This window comes from Leuresthes tenuis, unplaced genomic scaffold (genome assembly GCF_036924035.1).
Source record: "Leuresthes tenuis unplaced genomic scaffold, fLeuTen1.0.hap1 SCAF_20, whole genome shotgun sequence".
Lineage (NCBI taxonomy): Eukaryota > Metazoa > Chordata > Actinopteri > Atheriniformes > Atherinopsidae > Leuresthes > Leuresthes tenuis.
In genome coordinates, this window is record NW_027325374.1 from 6,169,946 (window position 1) to 6,190,069 (window position 20,124).

Genomic DNA, 20,124 nt, shown 5'->3' on the forward strand with positions numbered 1-20,124 from the left:
TTGTCCGCCGGATGGCTTTGGACATGTGCACTCACCCATAATGGTTAACGGTTGCAGCATACAGTACATAATCTATTTTAAACCCTTATTTAACCAGATTAGTCAATTAGGAGTAAATTATGCTTAGCTCCTGCCCATGCCATACCCCCACAAGTACAAAGAGTGAGAAAAATAGATTAAGTAGTGAGTCTCACACACAGTTTAGTTGATGTGCGTTGAATTCTTGTGCAGCTGGGCCTGCATCCAACTCTATCAGAGTAGCCATTTATTTCCATGGTGAGAGATTTTTCTTTTCTATTTTCAGTCAAAAAATCTTGGAAATGTGCTCCTTCTGCATTTGAGTATGACTGACGGCGCCACTCTTAAGGCATAAAGGATGTCTTTTGTCTTACTTTGTTTGCCAGATATTCAGCAGAATCAGACTTGCCACTTTTGTGTTAATTGAGAAAAGCATTCAGAAGCTAACAGAGTGCAAGCACATCCCAGAAAAGTTGTTGCACTAATTAAAGAATGTCGCTGGATGTAAGGTTTTTTTATTTTATTTACTATTTTCTTTCTGTAAATAGAGTACCTCTTTGTCCCCCTCTTGCTCTTGATAACAGAATGTATGATTCTGTTTTCAGCCACTTTGCTGTAACCAAGAACTCAGAAAAAGATCATGTCGCAACCACCACCCACAGCTTTCCTTTCTGTGAATTTCTCTCAGAATGAACTCATTTGATGTCTCAGACGTGGTGCTGGAGTCAGGCGTGAGGACATTCCCAAAATGGATCTCATTTGCATTCTTGCTGTGATTGTGACACTGGACAGACAGACACAACAGATGTAGCTTTTGCACTCCTCTTCAGTTAACAGGTGCTTCTTTGGGAGTGTTAGTTAAATGTAGACGCATGCACAGGAAGACTGGTGATATTTCCACATTTCATCTGTGGTTCTGGTTTGCCCTCACCCACTACTTGGTTACCCATGCTGCTTGTTTACTCATGCTTTAGTTTTATCTTGCTCTAGGCAAAAAGAAGCTGCCAAACTAAGCTATTAGGATGTTTTCATTTTATCAGTGTGCTGCTCCAAGTTCATAAGCTCTCTGTCTTCCTCCCCTTCTGTCCTGTCCCTGTCATTCCTCTCTTTCTTGTCTTCCTCCATCTCCCTGATCTGCGTGTTTGTGTGTGTGTGTTTCTGTGGGTGCACGTGTTGTCTCTTTCTCTATATGTGTGTGTGCTTTCTGCTCCCAGCCCCTCTGCGGAAAGCAAAGTTTGTGGAGAGCCCTCGCATTCCACAATCAGAGCTTGGCTCCCCTACACACACCTCCACCACTGCCAAGAATCCAGACCTGGACACATACTGCCCTGGTAAGTTTTTGGCCAGCTCATCCCTCATTTGGTGGGATTACTTTTTTATTTTCTTGCATGTTGGTTCCTGAGTGTAACTGAAGTACAGAGGCACAGAGAGAGATGGGGAGAACTCATTGGTTTGACACTTATTTTGCCAGCTGCTAAGATGAAAACATTGCTAAGGTCATTAATCAAATAGCTTTGCTCGTGCCCACAGTGTCCACCATCATTGCCTCCTCCCTCTCTGTCCCTTTAATCCTCCCTTGCTGCTTTCTCGGAGCTTGTTTTGGTGCCGCTGCTGTTTTCTGTTAACTTCACCGCCGGCTTTTGCTCAGTAATCCTGCGGACAGTCCAGATTCACCCCACCCCACCCCCACCCCCACAAAACCCTGTCAAACTCCTGCTATCTTTTCCCTTCCCCACTCGGAGACGACATCAAACGCGGTTGACTCGAGGGTAGCGCTCTGCGGTTGTGGTACATCTGCTTCCTCATCTCGGAGCATTAGCTTACTGCCTTGTCTTGTTGGCTCAATCTCTGGTGGGTATGTGGACCTCTCAGCGGAGCAGGACAATGCTCCAGCACCCCAGGGCTGGATGAAGACTTGAGAGAAGTAGGCATGGGGGGGGGGTCTCAAGGCTTAACTTGTGTAATTTAGGAAAATGGTTGAAAGAGCCTCACCAGCTTTCTCCATCTGTCAGCCTCTTCTGCTGAATTTCTGGGGATTCTAAGTAGGTGATTTATAGTAGAATATGTTTCCATCTAATTCTTTATGTCTGAATAGTGTGCAGTTCTGCAGGATAGACCCGTTAGTTTAGGCAAGTGTCTTGCTGTTGAATTTCCTGGCTGATTGGACTCGTGGAGTGTTGACCCTGGTTTTATTTTGCATCAGTCTTGTGAAATGGACTGTGGTATATCAGTCATAAGCTCCTATAAGCTCCTGTAGATTTGACATTTTAGGGATGAAGCAGTAATCTGTGGTGCCATCGATGCAGGAAAGCAGTTGATTACATACAGGAATTTTTTGTCACTACAATAAAATCTTAAGCTGGGAAGCAGCCAGAAGGGCTGGGTTGAGTTTTCAAGGGTGAGTACTCTCACCTCCCAGGTGGACAGATGGACATTTGAGCTCTTAACAAGGCCTCCCTGGCATGTGTAATGGCAGGGGAGTGACTTAAACGTCTGATAGCGTGCCGGTCCACAGCTGCCGAAGACTGTCGCCTGGAGGAGTGCAGGTATCAGCTGATTTTTATGACCAACAAAAAAATTTGTAGTCTCATAAATGGTGTTTGTGAATATTTTGTGTGATAGCTTGTAAAATTCACAACCAGCTACCCTCCACATATAACGGACTGAAAGTGTTCCTAATGATGTTAGCGCTCTGCCTTTTTAACAGTAATTCAACTCACTGTTGGTAGATAACATCTTCCATGGTGGGTACATGTGTTTTTATGTCATATTATGTATAGCTAGCGGTGATAAACACACTGCTTCTTTATGATGCTTGCCTTTTTGTCCACAGTTGCCAGGTCTGCTGATAATAAGCAACTTTGGGCTTATTTTTCCAGAACACTGTTGATTGTATTGATTTTTAATTTTTTTTTCTATTTATTGCTGTCACAAGATCTGGCACCAATGGTTTTCAGTATAGTTCAATGCAGACGGCTGCGGTAAAAAGAAGAAACCATTTTAGGGTGAGGGAGAAACGTGAGGAAGCTAAACCTCTGTGTTTTAAGGGATATGGGTAGAATTAACTTTGGATGGATGCAAATGTTACAGTTGTATCAGGGGAAATCACTTTGGACACAAGTTATTAATTGGACTTTGCTTTGTAAATTGTAAGCAGGAATATGAATGAATCTGATCTGCAACTGATGTAAACACCATGAATAGAATATTATCTTAATCAGATTAAGGTCAATAGTCAGAATTGCTGTTAATGTATACACAGACATCAATAACAATGCCATTCAAACTGGTTCTCCACTTATGTAGGTGGAGACATATAGTAAGCAGATATGTGTTTGGTAACAGCCAAAACACACATTAGCTTAGCCTAGCTTACCTATAAATCAAAATAGGCAAAAAAACAAAACTGGCCTTATATAGTCTAATGTTTTCATTAAAAAATTACAGATCTAAACACAAATAACTCTGAGGAAACTCACAAGCTAAATATATCATATAAAAGAAGAGATTACAGTTCAGTATTGGATCAAATGATAAGACTGTGATTTTGCTTATTCTAACAAGTTATTTACCCAACACAGAACTCAACATTTATGCAAAAGTAAAATAGTAAAACCATAAAGCAGTCGTGCTCATTGATTTGCACATCTGCTGGTTCTGTATATCTTCATATCACCCACTCTTGAGACCACATATCTTGCATGCTTTTATCTGCAGGTGTTGTTGCACAGATAGAATCACTGATGTGCACATCAGGAATGTAAAATTCTCTAATCTGATCTCTCGATCAGTCTTGCATTCCCCAGTTTTGAAATATCTGTTCTTGCAATGAATTTCATGCTATTTTTTTTTTTTACCAAAGTTCTAAAATGTGTGCGAGCTTTTGATCATCATCATCTCCTCTTGGGGTATTCATGTAGTTACAAGTGAGAGCTCAGCCATTTCTGTCTAAATATGCACATGTTTGCTTGAAGTGAATGGTGAAGTGCTCAGATGAGGGTGAAATAAGAGCCACCAAATGTTGTGTGTTGTCTCACCTGCTATCCGAGACTATTAATACCATCTCCGGTCCGGTCCAGTCCCCTGCTTGCGGCACACATGCCTCTCTCTGGCTTCTCTCGGCGCGAGAGGGCAGATCTGTGGAAAGCCAGGCAGAAACAGATGCGCTTGCACAGAAACACATTCCTAGCTGCGTGCAAAGATAGTTGCTATGGCAACCATCTGTCTCCTTTGCAGTTCAAGAATCCAATGGAGTGGAGTGTGTGTGTGTGTGTGTGTGTATGCTGGTTTAGGAAAATAAGATTTCTTAATGCCTGATATTTATATATATGTATGGCAGAGAATATGTGTATATATTTCATCACTAAGGAAGTAAGGATGTCATTGTGTCACTGTGATGAGACGTTGCTTAAGGCTTCTGTTACGTTCCAAGTGCTGTCAACTCTCTTTGAAGTGATGTAGATGTTTGTTGTCAGTGGCTTCAGTAAGAGGTAGTTACTATGATTGTCATAAAATGTATTTAAAGAACAAAAAGTGGTGCTTAAAATGAAAAGAAATCAACATAAAACCTCTTGATAGTAACTCATTTGTATCAGTTGCAAGGAGTGAGACTATTTTTTGAGCAAAATAACATGTAGATTTTGATTTTAAATGACAGCTCCCTCATTGTGGTCTCCCCCAAAAAGCTGTGCCTTAACATGTTTCTTTCTTGCTGGTATTTTTGGAGTATGAGAGGTGAAGGATGTACAAAAGAATTGCCTACATTTAGCTTGAGGGAGTTTCTGTGATTCCTACATCCAGATTAGACATTTTGCTCCCACATCAAATGGAACATGAACAAACTGCTCGCTGCACAGGGCTGACCAAAAAAGCTGCGGCCGAGGAGTTAAAAGGAGGAACTTTGAGAACCAGGAGTTAAATTGCCAGGTAGAAAGTCAGTGACATATACAGGGAGATAAAATTAGTCTTGTACAGAGGCAGAAAAAGACAAACAGAAGCCCTTTTTGATCGCGCTCAGGGCCACAAGCCTTCCAGGAGCAGTTGACTAATCACAGCTAATGTATTCACTGTTCACTACGAGCAGCCTGTCAACCATGAAGCCTTCACTGCCTCCACGTCCAGATGCACAGACATACAGCGACTGCAGCTAACATACAACACACACGTTTAATTCAGAATGACCAGTGAATGGGGATTTGCCTCTTTTTTTTGCCAGCAGTTCTCTTCTATTGATGGCTGTCTGTCACAATCTTGTTATAGAAGAAGGTTGAACTGTCTCATCTCCCTACCTACATTTTCTCCTTTGCTACACTCTTCCTCTAAGAAAAAAACTGTTGCGTTATTGACTTTGAGAGCCTTCATAAATTTCATAAATGTATTCCGCTAAAAGAGTAACCACCACAGCTCCACCACTCATCAAGGCTCAGTTGCTTGCTTTGAACCTAATGTGTGCTGTGATTACCTCATTATTGGCTGCTGCTGTGTGTTTTTATTGAAACTCTGCAGCATGTCATTCCCATTTGCAAGTATTTTCCCATTTCCCTTCGAAAGTGCCTGTCTTACTTGCTCACTCAGAGGGACTTGGATTCAATCCAGTGAGGATCCTGCTCTGCCTCTCTGTCCATGAGTGAATGGAGAAGGGAGCCCAGGCTTTAGATTGCCTGTCTGTCTGTGCGTCTTTGGGCTGACGAGTGAGAGACCACAAGCTCCTGCCTGTCTTCAGAGGTGGTGTGGTGGCTGGAGTTGTCAATTAGGGTTGAATGTGGCTACCTGTCTGTCTGGTTTAACCTGCCTCGTGGGAAAAGTGTGAGAAAACTGGTCCCACCACTAGCTGTCTCTGTCTAACGGCTGCTTATTTAAACACAAGCCATCTTGAACCGTTGGCTTCAGTGTCATTAATGTCTGGACCAATTCAGAGGTTTGCACATCTAATTACAGCTGACCACCAGTTACTGTTTTTGCAGCCAGCAGGATGAGTAATTAACAAAACATTCTGCTCTGAGAGTGGCACCCTGGTGGATTATGTCAAATTGAATTGAAGTTGATAGAGCAGACACCTCTGGGGCATGATAGCCAGGTGTTATTGAAAAACATGATACCACCAGTGAGAGTTTGTCATGGGTGGAGAGTACCCAGGCAACCAGGTGACAAGATGAGGTCATTGAGTGTTTTTTGGGTCTTGTTTCAAAGTTAGTAGCTCAACTCTCTCAGCTCTGTTTGGGTGTGTGTGTGTGTGTGTGTGTGTGGTTTTGATCACCATGCGGGCTCACCCTGCTGTTTTCTTTTGCTCTCTTTAGTGCTGGCAGTCTCTGTAAATAGAATAGAGATGTGAGAACACACCCGCTTTGTCTTCAAAAGTCACACACTTATCTCTCTCTCTCTTACACACACATGCACACAGGTGAAGGGCGTTTCTCATTACGTCACTAACGCTGCTGCAGCGGTGATGAGTGGTGCGGAAGGAGCTGTCGTCAGTTTGTATGGCTTTTTGCTTTTCACGTGAAAAGAGGTTTTTGTAAACAGTTGGAAACTATTCTTCCAGAGGCTGAAGGGATTTTGGAGTTTATGTAAGAGGACACCTCTTAGGAAACATCCAGCTGTTGAGCAATGTGTTTGTAATGCACAGCTCTAAGCTACGAGAAGATTCAGGTACGGAAGGGTGTTTCATTTGTTTTCGAGCTCTGGTGATTCATATCATGTGTCCAGGTCTGTTGTCCCTGCTGTGTTTTATGTGAAGCAAGTATAGCTGATCGGCACTCGTTAATTGGTATTATTGTATATGTAGACATGACACTAAAAGTCTCTTTTTGTGGCAAATGAAGCTGTTGTTCTGTATCTGCCCACCTCTGATGCACATTCTTTCCCTCCTCTCTGTTCTGTGCCTACTCCCCCTTCCTCCTCCGCCTCCCATCTATCTGCCTCTGCAGGGGAGTCAAGCCAGGAGCTGGGCCCCCCTCCGTCGGTGGATGAGGCAGCCAACACATTGATGACGCGGCTGGGTTTCCTTCTGGGAGACAAAGTGAGTGAGGGGCCAGCCGGTACCCAGTACAGCATGGAGGAACCCGAGGCCAGACAGGTAATGATCTCACACATTTACCACATCCAGTTCTACTTTAATGGTAAAACTGTATGACTCATTTTTACTTTTAAAGTTGTGGATTTAAGACATAAACCTAGAGTGCAGCTCACCGACTCGCCATAGATTTGATTCTGTGTTTGACATTTAGAGTCATCCTCTGACAGAAACTGTAGTATTTTGACTTTTTTTAACCAAAATGAATGCAAAAGTAAAACCCTGTCTGTTTTTTTTCTATTAGCTAAGAATGATCAGTTTATATCCAAAGATGCAGTTGCCCTTCCCACCCCTCATTTGGCATTGCCATGCTACAGTAGTCCAATAGAAAGGAAGAAACACTGGCTTTAAAACAGGCCTTTTGCACTTTTCATACCTTTCTGGGCCAACATATTTTGGGATAGTCTGTTGGTTCTGGTTTATAGAAGTCACTACAGCTTACTGCACATGGCTGTTCTCTTACCCCTGCTCCCTTTATATTTCTGACCATTATCGCCCCCTCCTGCACATGCTGACTCTTCTAGAAATGCTTCCATTGATTTTGTGCCTTCTCTCATCTTCCATGTGGTGTTTTTAAACAGGTTTAACACCAGATGTGAGATTTACCTTGCTCCATGTTTGTAAAGTCCTGCTTTAATCTTCTTCTCGACTTCATTTGTTGAATCCATCAATGCGGTTACAGCTCGCTAAGTACTGGAGCCTGTGTTAAAATGGCACCTGTTGTTCACTTTTGACCACCTTCTCGCTCGCTCCTTTGTGACATTAGAACTTTTGCACTGGGTGTTTCTTTGTCTAGTTTGTAAAGTACATAACAATAAGGATCGCTGCTCCTAGCTGCTATGATACTTGTGTCCTTGATTTTTCCATCCCTGCTTCTATTGAACTTATCGACCATCATTACTTCTTAGCACGCACAAGTTGGCTCATGTTGGCTCGTGTTGGCCAGGAGAATGTAATAATGAGCCCAAAAAGATACCCCTGCTCAAGCAGGAATTCAACACATAAATGCAGTTTTTTTATACTTCAGAAACATACTTATCTGTGTACATGTAGTCAGCATATCTACCAATATGTGTTCTGGAAAATGAGATATGTGAATCTGATGTTTATATAAAAATAATATATAAATATTTTTTATATATATGGTTATGGTTATATATAACCATCTCTGGTTTGCCTGGAAGAGGTCCGATTAGACCGTTATTAGAATTTACACTTAAGCGCTGCAGCTTTTCGCCACTTTCAGTCGGGATGAGATCTGCTACCTGCACCCTTCGGCACCACCTCTCATTTAAAAGAGGAAAAAAAGACTTTACAGAACTGTTGTGCGGTGATGTAACCCCTAAAGCAGTAATCAAACCTTGCCTGGATAATATGACGGCATGCTTCAGTCGATGACAATGTATTTTCACCTTATTTTCACCTTATTTTCTCACTCAGCACTTTGGGAACCATGTGTTCATCTTAAATTTGTGCTATGTAAATAAAGAGGATTGGATTGGATTATTTTACCTCCGTTTCAAAGAGCTGTCTCAAAATGTGGATCCAAGCACACAAAGCCAACTGGTATTAACTAAAACTTTTTGCACGGAGCTAAACAAGCTGCAAGCTAGCCTTTTTGTTTGCTTGTCTTGTCAGATAGCTGCTGTTTTGAAGCCCTCTGTTTCCTCCCAACCACATAACTTCTGATTTATGTCTTCGTAAATGTTAGTATGTGCAGCTTTGGGACATGGCAATAACAAAACCAATTTTTTTTTCTTTAGACCTTTTATCATTGGACAAATAATTGTCAGTTATATAAACCCTGTATCATAACAATAGTTGAATGAAATTTATCTTGGAGGCAGGCGGAAATGTTCTCTGTTCATGTCTGCAAGCTAAGCTTAACTGCGTAGTAGCCGCTGTTGCTTCTCATGTAAAAAGTCACTTTTTTTTTTTTTTTCATTTGAACACAAAGAGTTTCCAGTTTTAATGTTAGATTCAGATTTCATGAAGTCACTACACGCCTACAGTCATTTTGATGAGAATGAGAAGAGATGAGAACTATTGAAATGTTACATCCCAATGCAACTGCCTTGTTATACATGTTCATTTGACGTATTCTTATTATGAGAGATTGATCAAACATGGAGCCCTCTGATTGACCTTTTTTGACTTTTAGTATTGGCAGATAAGCCAGGTCCAAAGACTTGCCAGTTATTTGCTCTTTGGCACTGCAGTGTTTTGGATTAGGCATTCATCAGTGCCTGTCCATAAAGTATCAGATATCTGCACATCGAATTAGATTTCTTTATGTAATAAATACCTTTTTGTTTATTTTCTCCCGGTACTTTAAACTTTGCTCAAAAAAAGTACGTGACTCGGGTTGACATGCAGCATGTTAGACCACTCTAGGTTACTCTTTTGCACCGTAACCTTTCTATTTATGTTTTTGACAGTTGTGCAACAAACAGCTCCTGGCACAGCAGGCCTCCTGCAGATGCCCTGGTTTCTCTACCTAAACCTGATTTGACAGCAATGAATTTTTCAAACCGTGGGAGGAAAAACAGTAACAGCTGAGAGAAACTGAAAAGCGGAAAGAGGGAAGGTGGGGAAAGGGGCAAACCTGTTGCTGAAGCATGCAGTGCAGGCAGAGGTATGGGTTTGCTTTAACGCAGTGTGGATAAGCGATTAGACTGATGGACTGCCTGCTCTTGATGTGAGCGCTGTTGGAGCAGTGGGGGTGTAGAAATTGAGAGAGGTTTATTCAAGCGGCTCTTTTTAGAGACGTGACTCACACTAGCACCACGCTGCATCATGCACGCAGTACACATTATTATTTTACATATCTGCCCCAAATACTGTTGTCTATATTGCAATTATGCCTGATTCATTAACCACCAAAATTTAGACTGACTACATTCATAAGAGTGAGCTTTTGTTGTAATTTGTTTGAGATTTCTTGTCTTTGTACTCCAGTAGACACAGAAATACAGAATATGATGTGCTGAATTAGCAGTTACCAGCTGTGTAGTGTTGAACATACAGAGGATAACCTTTGCAGAGCTGTAGTGCTGTGAAAGTTAAAGTTACAAAGTTATTTATTATTTATTACCTCTAAGCAGATTTCTGGATTTTTGTTCATTTGTTTGATTTGATGGCATATATCAGTTGTTCTGCACTGGCGGTCCCTGACCTACCAAACAGGTGTGCAAGGTTTTCACTGTAGAGCTACACGCAGATATGTTACGTGGATGAGTGCTTGCGTTTTGATGAAGTTGCAGGAAAAGCAAACCAAGAATTCTTTAAACACTGTACGCAGTCCACAACGGTGCAGCCTGCTGACTGATGTCATTTACTGTGAAACTGCATTCCTCGCGGACACATTCAGTCACTACTTTGAGACTAACTTGGAAATGAAGCGTCATCCTGTGCAAAGACGCTCTTCATGTACAAAGAGTTGGAAAGAAAAGAAAACCATGAGCCACGGTAATTTCTACTGCAGATGAAGCCGTCTGGAACGTTTGCTACTCGGCACACTGTTTCTTCATTAGAACGTGTCTCATTTTGTGTAGTAACGAGCGTTGGACTTTGACAATTCCAGTCTCTTGGACTTGGAATACTGTTGCTGGGAGGTTGTGCTCCTTCCTTTAAACTGATTCAGTGTTAAAGTCAGTCCAGGAGAACTCAAACAAAAAGTTCACATTCAGTTCGAGGTTATCCTGCCACTCAGCGCTAAGTACCTGTTGGAGACTTTAGAGCCCTTGTAACAACTGAACTATAAAGAATAATAAAGGTAAAGCTCTAACAGGCCGTCAGAAACAACACACCAGACATCTCCACCCTGGACAGAGTATACAAGCTCAAGGTAGCCATTAGTTGGAAACCACTGGCATTGACAATAATTGTTTGGACAGTGATGATAAAAACATTCAAAGACGATGTTCATTTTTTAGACAGAGAAAAATAGTTTGCACCCCTTCATCTTCTGTGCTCAGGTTATAAGATACAGCTCACACCAGCCTATTCACTAGCCATTTGATACACTGTAGATTAAAGCCAGGCAGCTATTAATCTGCTTAAAAGGGAAGTCGTGATCATGGTACAGAGGTCTATGTTGTAATGCTTTTTTTATTTGTATAAAACATCTATACTATCCTCCGTCTGACGTCGTTAGAGTCCTACAGTGACCTCACCAGCTGCAAGAAGGTGACCTTAACTTGCAGAGAGAGCAGTTAATTGCCTTTCATACTCTCCTGCTCTGGTTCCCTGAATAGATGCAGTTACAAGTTCAGTCCAATCATCACGCGACGTTTAAGGTCAGACCCTCACAAGGTGAGGTTCATTAGCCCGGCAGATAAAGCTGCAGTATTGCTGCACGTTTTAAGATCCATCCTTACACGTGTGAGTTTGGTTGGGTTTTCTTTGAGCTACGCTTGAGCGATTCCATCTGTGAGGACAGCAGAGGGCTGCGTTGACGGAAATGGTCTTTGACAAATTGTTATTCCTTCTTTCACTTGATCAGTCGCGCGCGCACACAGAGACCCAGCGTGGTGGCCTTCTACTGCAATCGACAGTGTGTGTTGACTGGAATAAAGATGTCATAGTTATCCCATTAGGCCAGTTCTACTGTGCAATATGCCATACCTGATGTATCTTTTCAGTAGTTCTTCATTATGTTAATAAAACTGTCAATCCGTATTGAGTGAGAAAAGGTTTTTGGGCGCTTGTGGCCTTTATTTGACAGTGGATGGGCAGGAAAGGGGGTGGAGAGAGTGGAGGAAGAAATGCAGTAAAGGGCATCAGGCGAGGACCCGAACCCAGGACGGCATGGGGTGGCAGCTTAACCAGTTGCGCTATACAGCGTTCAGTTTCTTTTCTGAATGCACTGGACTGTAAATTGTCAGTCGGTGAATATTTGATGGCTCCGGCTTCTTACAAAGAAAGATTTTCTGGTCTTTGTCTTCGTTTTATTTTATTGTGTGAACTGAAAATCTTCAGGATTGTGATAGAAAATTTGTGACATTTTCTGCTGTTGGAAGTTGTAGCGCTCATGTTTTTACAGTTTTTCTGATGTTTTAAACAGGCAGTCAAATAAGATAACAGATTATCTGTTATAAAAAAATATATTTACCTTCAGTTCTGATTGTAATGTGTTTGGGTTTTGAGTTGTTTGATAAAACAAGAACTTCTATGACATCTAATTTCTGGGAAATTTAGTTTCTTTGCTGAACAGGCCACAAAAATAATCCAGAGTGACTCTTGTTTAATATAAGACATACGAACTGCTCTTCTACAGACTAAATTTTGCCCTGAGCACCACTTGACTTTACCTGTTCTTTCTCTGTCAACCTAAACTCATCAAAAGAGAGTGTGTGTCAGAGTCTGATGCAAACACTTATCACTCCCTGTGTCCTCACATATATATGGATGCTGCATGTGGACCAGTGTGTTTTGCGTAAGAGTGGATCCGTGGGTGTTTGCAGCAGCAGATTGGATGTGTTTTTATTTTGTCCCCTGTGGTTGCCCTTCTCCTAACCGATGCTGACATAGAATAGGGTCCCCACAGGGTGCCGAAAGAATGCCAGAACTGAAAATAACATAAAGTCATTGTGTATGTGAGGGGATTCAGAGTCATCTTTATTTTAAAAGAAATATCCAGGAATGGTATTGAGGAAAAATACATGAGTGAGAAATGGATCGCTGGGGAAGACACAGCCACAGGCAAAGGTTTGGAGATATATTTGCGCTGGTTTTTAAAACATTTGGGCTGGATGTGGTCTGCCACAGAGGGACCTGGTGGGTCCTTGAGGACTTCAGAAGAGGATGAAATTGACGTTGCACAGGGCTTTCGGAAGTTTTCAGAAGAAACTGTCTTAGGCTCATTCTTTGTGGAAACAACCTCTAGTGATGCCAATTCTTTTACCTGCTCTTTTGTGATCAATTCACAGATTTACTGGGATGTTTAGGCTGCTGTCCAGGATGTTTAAACTTATATCTCTTAAGGTAGTCAGGTATAAGATTAGAGGTGTGCACATGATCAATACCTTGTTGTAGAAGCCATCCTTATTTAATTTCTTTTTTTTTTAATTCTAGCCATTCTTTCCTCGACCAGCGAAATGTTCCCTGTTTCAGTAGCTGTAAAACAAACTTAAACCAGGTTTGCTTCACCTTTTAAACTGAAGAACTGGAGAGGTTTACTTGACATTGTGCGCCAGTTTTCTCTAAATATACCTTTTGAAATAGCAGCCTTTGACTTGAACTTTACTATTCACGAAACAAGAATTGTTTCCATATTGGACTGGGCTTGTTTAGAGTTTGACTCTAAAGTTGCGGTGAGAATTCAGGAGGAATCGTTCACTGCACTGTTCATTGCTAAATTTTCCATAAGATCTTTGGCTAGCCTTGGGTTTAGTGTCTTTTTTATCAATCCTATTGTAGTTTTTCTACTTTTTGAGGGCACAGCTTGACCTTCAGCATGTCTTTATGATTATAATTTCTTTATTCTGGTATGAAAAGGCAGCTTCCTTGAAATAGTTTTAAGGTTGATAAGAAATATTTAGACGGGGGTGGGGTGTAACAGTTGTAGCTGAAGCTGTCATATTTTACATTGTAGCACTATTAAAAGTGGCCTTATGTTCTTATATTTGCCGCCTATTAAAAAAATTATAAATAAAGTCTAAGATTCCATTCCAGTTAAAAAGCTAAAAAACTTTGACATTGCCTTTGAAATCCCTCCCACTTCGTTGGCATCAATTATTTTAATTATCTGAGTGCTAATGTGAGGCAGCTCTTAGAAGTTTGAGGAATCGGAATATTCATAAAGCTTTGACATTTACAACATTTTGCCTTTCCTGATGATTATGAACAAGCCATAGCACAAACAAGCTAATTAACATCTGAGATTTTTAGTTTTGGTGCCCAAACGTTTCCATGGTACCCCTTTCATTTTTTATTTTATTAGGATTTAAAAATCATAGATGGCTGCACAGAATCTGTATTTGGTGATGCCACATCTCTGACGCAGTTCATAATGTGTGTGATTTATTTTTTCAGTATCCCGTTGATGGTAAATTTGAGAGTAAATTTTTTAAATTGTATTACAACAATTTTGATAAACATTTTTTTGGAGAATAATAGCTGTTCAGCTAAATGGTGAAGTGCTTCCAGTTCCTATTTCAGAAAAATGACAAATTATTTGGTGTTATGATGTGTGTTTATACATGTGTGGGATCCAAGGAATGATTGACTTCATGCTGTGAAGCTGCAGGGGGGCTGAGCTTTTAAAAACTGCAATACTGAAATGACATTTTTCTCCATATGATTCAGATTTCAAAATATCAAGCGCTGCATTTTTCAATTCATCCCCTCTTGTGCTAATGCATTTGTTGTAACAAATTTGTATATGTGGTTCTCTCCCAGGGCCAGAACCAGAGGATCAGCCCCTGCTCCACCCTGACCAGCAGCACTGCCTCCCCACCTGCAGGCAGCCCCTGCTCCACCCTTCCCACTACCATGCCCGGCCAGGCTGGCAACAAGGACTGCGCCTACGGTTCTGTCACCAGTCCCACCTCAACACTGGAGAGCAGAGACAGCGGGATTATTGGTGAGATCTCATTTCTCATGCACATTTCTAAGAAACATGCATGTTTTTCAAAAATAATTATCTAAGAAAAGGCAAAATGTTTAAAGTTGATGAAGAAAATACAATAAAAATCAAAGTGAATGACGGAACCTCTGCTTTTCTGCTGTTGCATTTTCTGTATCATCCCATCTTTTTCTGATTTGGCATTGTACAATAAAAGTCTCATACAAAACAAAGTGCTTGTCTGTAACACACACTCTAAGGATTATTGACAATACAGGTGTGATGTCACAGCTAATAATCTTAATCATTCAAAGCAGATTTGGCAAAAGTTTGGTTCAAACGAAGGGTCTGACTTACCTAAAAGGTTGGTACCCTGCTCAGGTTTGAGGAAGGCATGCAAAAACTGATCTGTGTTCTGTACTGGTGAAGCAGGAAATGGTGGCTTAGCGATCAAGCATCAGGTTCAACTCTGGGTATTTGTTGTCACAAAGGTGGTGTATCACCTTGGCGGCTCATGCTGGAAACACACACCTGCTGTAGATCACAACACAGACTCATCTTAAGCTTGTTTTTCATTTTTTTTCAAAATTCAACATTATACTGCCTTGATGACCTAGAAAAGGATGTAGACATTTGTAATAAGCCTTAGAAGTAGCTTGAATTGCTTGTATGTTTCTTAATTTCACAATAACCAGTTTTAAATGCCACAAGAATACACCCACAACATGTTATATTGATAATCGGCATCACATTTATAGTCTTCCAGTCAAGGATTAATGTCTATGACTGAACATCTGCTGCCTTTATCACCTCTTTTACATGAACTACACATATCCAGTTGGAAAACTTGCAGTTGTTTGACTGATAACCTAACCTGTGACACCAGCTTGATCTCTGCTGGGGTTAGTTAAGCTATATGATTAAAAGATACCCTGAGTATGTTGAACCTGCTCCATAGTACATGTCCCTTGTCTGTTCTCCCAGTTGAAGAGAATTTAGATACTTGATTATGTTGACATCTACTGTAGTGTTTTTGCATCATTTGAAAAACAACAGCGGAGGTAAAATGCTCGCGGATGTGAAGCACTTTTCAGATGTCAAAACAGGTGCCATCATTGTTTCCTGGCAACAACTGTGAACACCTGCAGTTTGAGAGGAGCAGCATAACATCAACATGCAATTGATTCAGAGCAACAGTAAATAGACGTGAAAGTAGATGGGCTGGGTGGGTGGAGGGAGGGAAATGGAAACTCAAACAATCCCAGTGTGACAAATGCCCTGAAAACCGGTGTCATTGTTTGTTTTGCAGCCACTCTGACCAGCTATTCGGAGAACATGGAGCGAGGTGGCAAATACGGCGAGGGTTCGCGGGGAAACCTCAAACTGTGGCAGTCTCAGAAATCAGGCATGGACTCGTTCCTGTACAGGGTGGATGAAAACATGACTGCCTCCACCTACAGCCTCAACAAAATCCCTGAGCGAAACCTGGAGAGCATGTCCTCCCATTCTGCCCACTCCATCCCTTTGTACCTCATGCCCCGCCCTAACTCTGTGGCTGGTGAGTCCCTTCCTCTTCCCTTCCTTATCCCGTGAAAGAAAAAAGGACGCAACGTTTTAGCCAAAAATAAGGTTATTCACAATCAAATGGCCATGCCATACACACATTTTGCCAAGGCAGAGTTCTTTTTCCAGCAAAACTGGATTGAACTGCTGGTGTTTAGTCACATTAGACCTTATTTCTGACTCCTTATGCGCTCCTTCTTCTGTTCTTTCAACCTTATTATCTTGCTTGTGTTATTATGAGATGAACCATTATTCCCTTCTTGGATTTCTTTGCTGTCCGTTGGTGTGACTCCTTTGATCACAAATATACAATGAAACTCTAAATTTCTTGTATTTACAGATGAATATTTTGTGTTTTTGTGAAATGACTTGTTTTTTGTATAGTTCATATTTGTGGAGCCACGTGGATTTTTTACCTACAAATATCACGTCATCTTTTCATCTTTTGGATGCAAAGCTGCAGTTTAGTTTTCCATGTTTTTATTTGTTAACTGCTTGTATCACTGCATGTTCTGTGAGCAAAACTTCTAATTCTACAGCCTGATAAGAGTTGAGCTAGATGCCCTAAAATCTTAGCTTTTTTGTGGTTTGTTTGGATTAAATTTGTTATATTTTTTGTGCAACGTTGAGGAAACAACTTTTCAGGTTCATGGGGTTATGCTAACATTTCAGGAAGTTGAAAATCCACAGTGGCATTTTGTTAAGCTCTTCCAGCCCTGTGGTGTAGAATGAAACCGCAGAGTCGAATAAGACTGTCTGGCAAACAGCTTCTGCAGAAAAACATGCCGCGGCTGGAAGAACATCACATCGGAAAAGCTGGCATTTGTATTGCTAATTGATGTGTGTTTCTTCTTGTTGGCCATAGCTGCCACAAAAAGCTCCCAAAAGCAACAGTAAAATATCAGGAAAGATGTCAGTTTCATAACACAGAGGCAGTCCTAATGGGCCTGATTGTATTATTGTTCTCATCATCAGAGAGGCTGTTACAGACTATGAGCTTTATTGTGCACTTCTCCCACTCCTACTGGGAGAAAAAGTGTGCGTTTGTGCACTCGTATATTTCACTAAACACAGTAATATGCGTGACAAGACCTGTCAGTGCAGCTGTGACCCTCTCTTTATGCTGGTCATGTTCTGCTGTTTGACACTGCTGTCTGGCAGCGCAGCCTCTCCGTCGGGTTTAGAGATTCATACTCGATCTCATCTCCGCCCTTCAATACACAGATCTTCAAAGGAGACTGAGTGAGCTCGAGACAGCTTAAAATACATGCTGTAAGCTAGAGATGATGCAAAAAAAATAAAGAGAATTTAAGTTGAAAAGCAGCAGCGAGGCGATTTTTAACGGAAGGCATTTGGTTTTCTCAGGGACAGGAACTCCATATTTAGGAGAGGGAGATGGATACGTGAGGAAGAGGAGTGAAAAAGAGTTTCATAATCTCTCTTTCTCACTCTGCCTCTCCTCCACAAAGAATTATTAGATGATGTAGGGATGGGAGGCGAGCACAAGCTGAGGATTGGCTGGGCTCACACGGCAGTGGAACATCAAAGCCCCAGGCATTAACCGTTTCTATTCCCCAGAGTGACAGAGAGACTCGCTTTGATGTGTGGAGAGGAAGGGAGATAGAAACTGAGTGAGAGCAGAAGGCGACCGGGGAGGAAAACAAGGAGTGAGGAGGCTCCTCTGTTACCTAATGAAGGCAGTGCGTTGGTAGAGCTGAAGATGGATATAGAGTAAGGAGAAACTAGGACCAAGTATTCTTTTTTTAATTATTACTCCGTGGTTACGCCAGAGTACGCTTGAGAGCAGCGCTGACTAGAATTCTAAAATGAGTGACTGTAAAACTTGGGGACAGATTTTAAATGGGAAATTGTCGATGTTAAGGCCGCAGAGGTTAAGTAAACTGGTGTGATTCAAACTCCTAAAAGGCTTGTCCTTACATGAATCATACTGCAGCTTTTATTAAAGCCCTCTCTGTCGAGCGGATTTTGAATGACATCTTATAAAACATAAAAACTGTGAAAGAGACAAATATTCATAAACTGGTTTGAAGTAATCAACCCAGTATAATGCACTGACAATTTTATGTCAGTTCTTGTTATTTTCTGTTGCTCGAATCGACAGATTTCATCATTGCATTACTATCGGTAGAAGCCAAAATTGACCAACTTTCCCTGATTGCCTCCCGTGGAGGTTATAGACCTTCCTCACAACAGGCACTTTGGCTTGCTTTTGCAGAACAATCCCAGATATAATTTGATAAGGAGCTTTGCTACGTGCACTTATTGCCACGGCTAACTGGGACGTTTAATTTCAATAACCTTTCGTCGAATTTTACATCACCTGGGTTTTCCCTTCTATGATAAGACAAAGCATCTTTGTGTGAAAATTCTTTCAATAACCACAGAAGGCTTAACAGAAACCTATGGGATGTCACTGTTTGTAATGGAGGAAATCTGTAAAGATAGGCTCACTTTCATCCACAGTAGCAGAGCTAATGCTGACCAAGGCAGTTGATGATTGGAAACTTGTACTTTACTCTTGTCCAAAGTTTTAGAACTTACTTTTGATGGTGTGTGGAACAGCTGCAATTTCCCAGTATCACCTAAATACCTCACATCCAGAAAACTGGTAGTTGAAACAGGAAACAACTTTTGGCTTAGGTATGTGGCGCACTCTTGAATACACCTTTAAGCACAGCACTGTATTTCCTCTGACTGCCACCAATACACCCTCAAAGTATGAAGTAATCTGAATGAACAGAACACACATTTCCTGCACTTATTACTAAGATTTTGACGTAAGACTTTGGCTGACACATCAAGTTTGATCTATCAGAGCTTTCACTGGTATTTGTGGGTTGAATTAAGATGAGATGAACCTAGTTTAATGCGATTTTTAACACATACTTTGGTTAGAATGCACACTTGTGTGTCAAGATTTGGCGAAGGAATAATCTGAGGGATTCATTTGTTTGTGTGTTGCAGTAATACACAAAAAAACTGTTGAGCCGAAGCTTATGAAACCATGAAACCATTATGTGAGGTGGAACACAGGCGAAAGAAGAACTTAATACATTTTGGTGCAGATGTGGAACATTTTGTTTAAAATTGCACTGAGTCCCTGAACTTGGAGGAGGACAAGTGCCCTTACTAAAACTTTTTCGACTTCATAAAACTAATAACTACTGTGCTGAAAAAGAATCCTTCCGAATCAATTGCTCAGCTGGGTAGCAAACAAATTAATTAAGTTGTCCAAAAGCACAAAGTGTAATTTTCAAGTTAATTGAATCCACAAAAGCACACTGCCATCACCAAACCAGAACACCTAATGAGTTTTGTGTAAAAAGTACTTTGTAGAAGCTATAGCTCAGAACCCTTTTTGCAATGTGAGGACATTACAACATATATTCTTTAGCTGCTTGAGTCTAGTGGTGAAATTCTAAGCTTTTTTAAAGTGTTGTTGTTAATTTCACCTGACTGAAAGGTGAAATAGATGAAGGCCATTTTTAGAAATGACAGAAAGCAACCTCTGACCATTTCTACCAACAACACTGGTCTGTTTAGGTAAAAAGATGAGAATCAAGAATGGTTACCAGATATATCTCACTGTGAATATCTATCACAGGAGCTTCTTATTCAGTAAAGGTCTAATTACCACAAACATATTACAGGCATGACTTTCAAAGTTACCCTTACAGACATCGTGATGTCTGATCTATATTAACCAACGTATATAACTGCTTGGGTATTGGAAAATCCCAACTTATATACAGAGTAAAGGCACTCAGAGATTCACTAAATTCATTATTTAGTCCTTTTAAACTTACAAAGTTAAGGTAGCAGCTCAATTATGATAACATTTATCCATTTAGGGGGGGAAAAACGCGTCACTGGTTTGCTTTTC

The 20,124-nt window shown here is 41.0% G+C and overlaps 1 protein-coding gene across 8 annotated transcripts in view; it reads left to right on the forward strand.

Moving 5' to 3' along the window:
- tanc2b (tetratricopeptide repeat, ankyrin repeat and coiled-coil containing 2b) overlaps positions 1 to 20,124 on the forward strand; it is a 143,135-nt gene that overhangs the window by 94,905 nt on the left and 28,106 nt on the right. For 6 of the 8 annotated variants that reach the window (XM_072373225.1, XM_072373218.1, XM_072373220.1 and 3 more), the window contains 4 exons: positions 1,233 to 1,349; positions 6,945 to 7,093; positions 14,492 to 14,675; positions 15,967 to 16,215. In XM_072373225.1, coding sequence (XP_072229326.1) covers positions 1,233 to 1,349; positions 6,945 to 7,093; positions 14,492 to 14,675; positions 15,967 to 16,215 — 699 coding nt within the window. The remainder of the gene's footprint in view (positions 1 to 1,232; positions 1,350 to 6,944; positions 7,094 to 14,491; positions 14,676 to 15,966; positions 16,216 to 20,124) is intronic. The other 2 variants (XM_072373221.1, XM_072373224.1) reach the window with 1 other exon arrangement.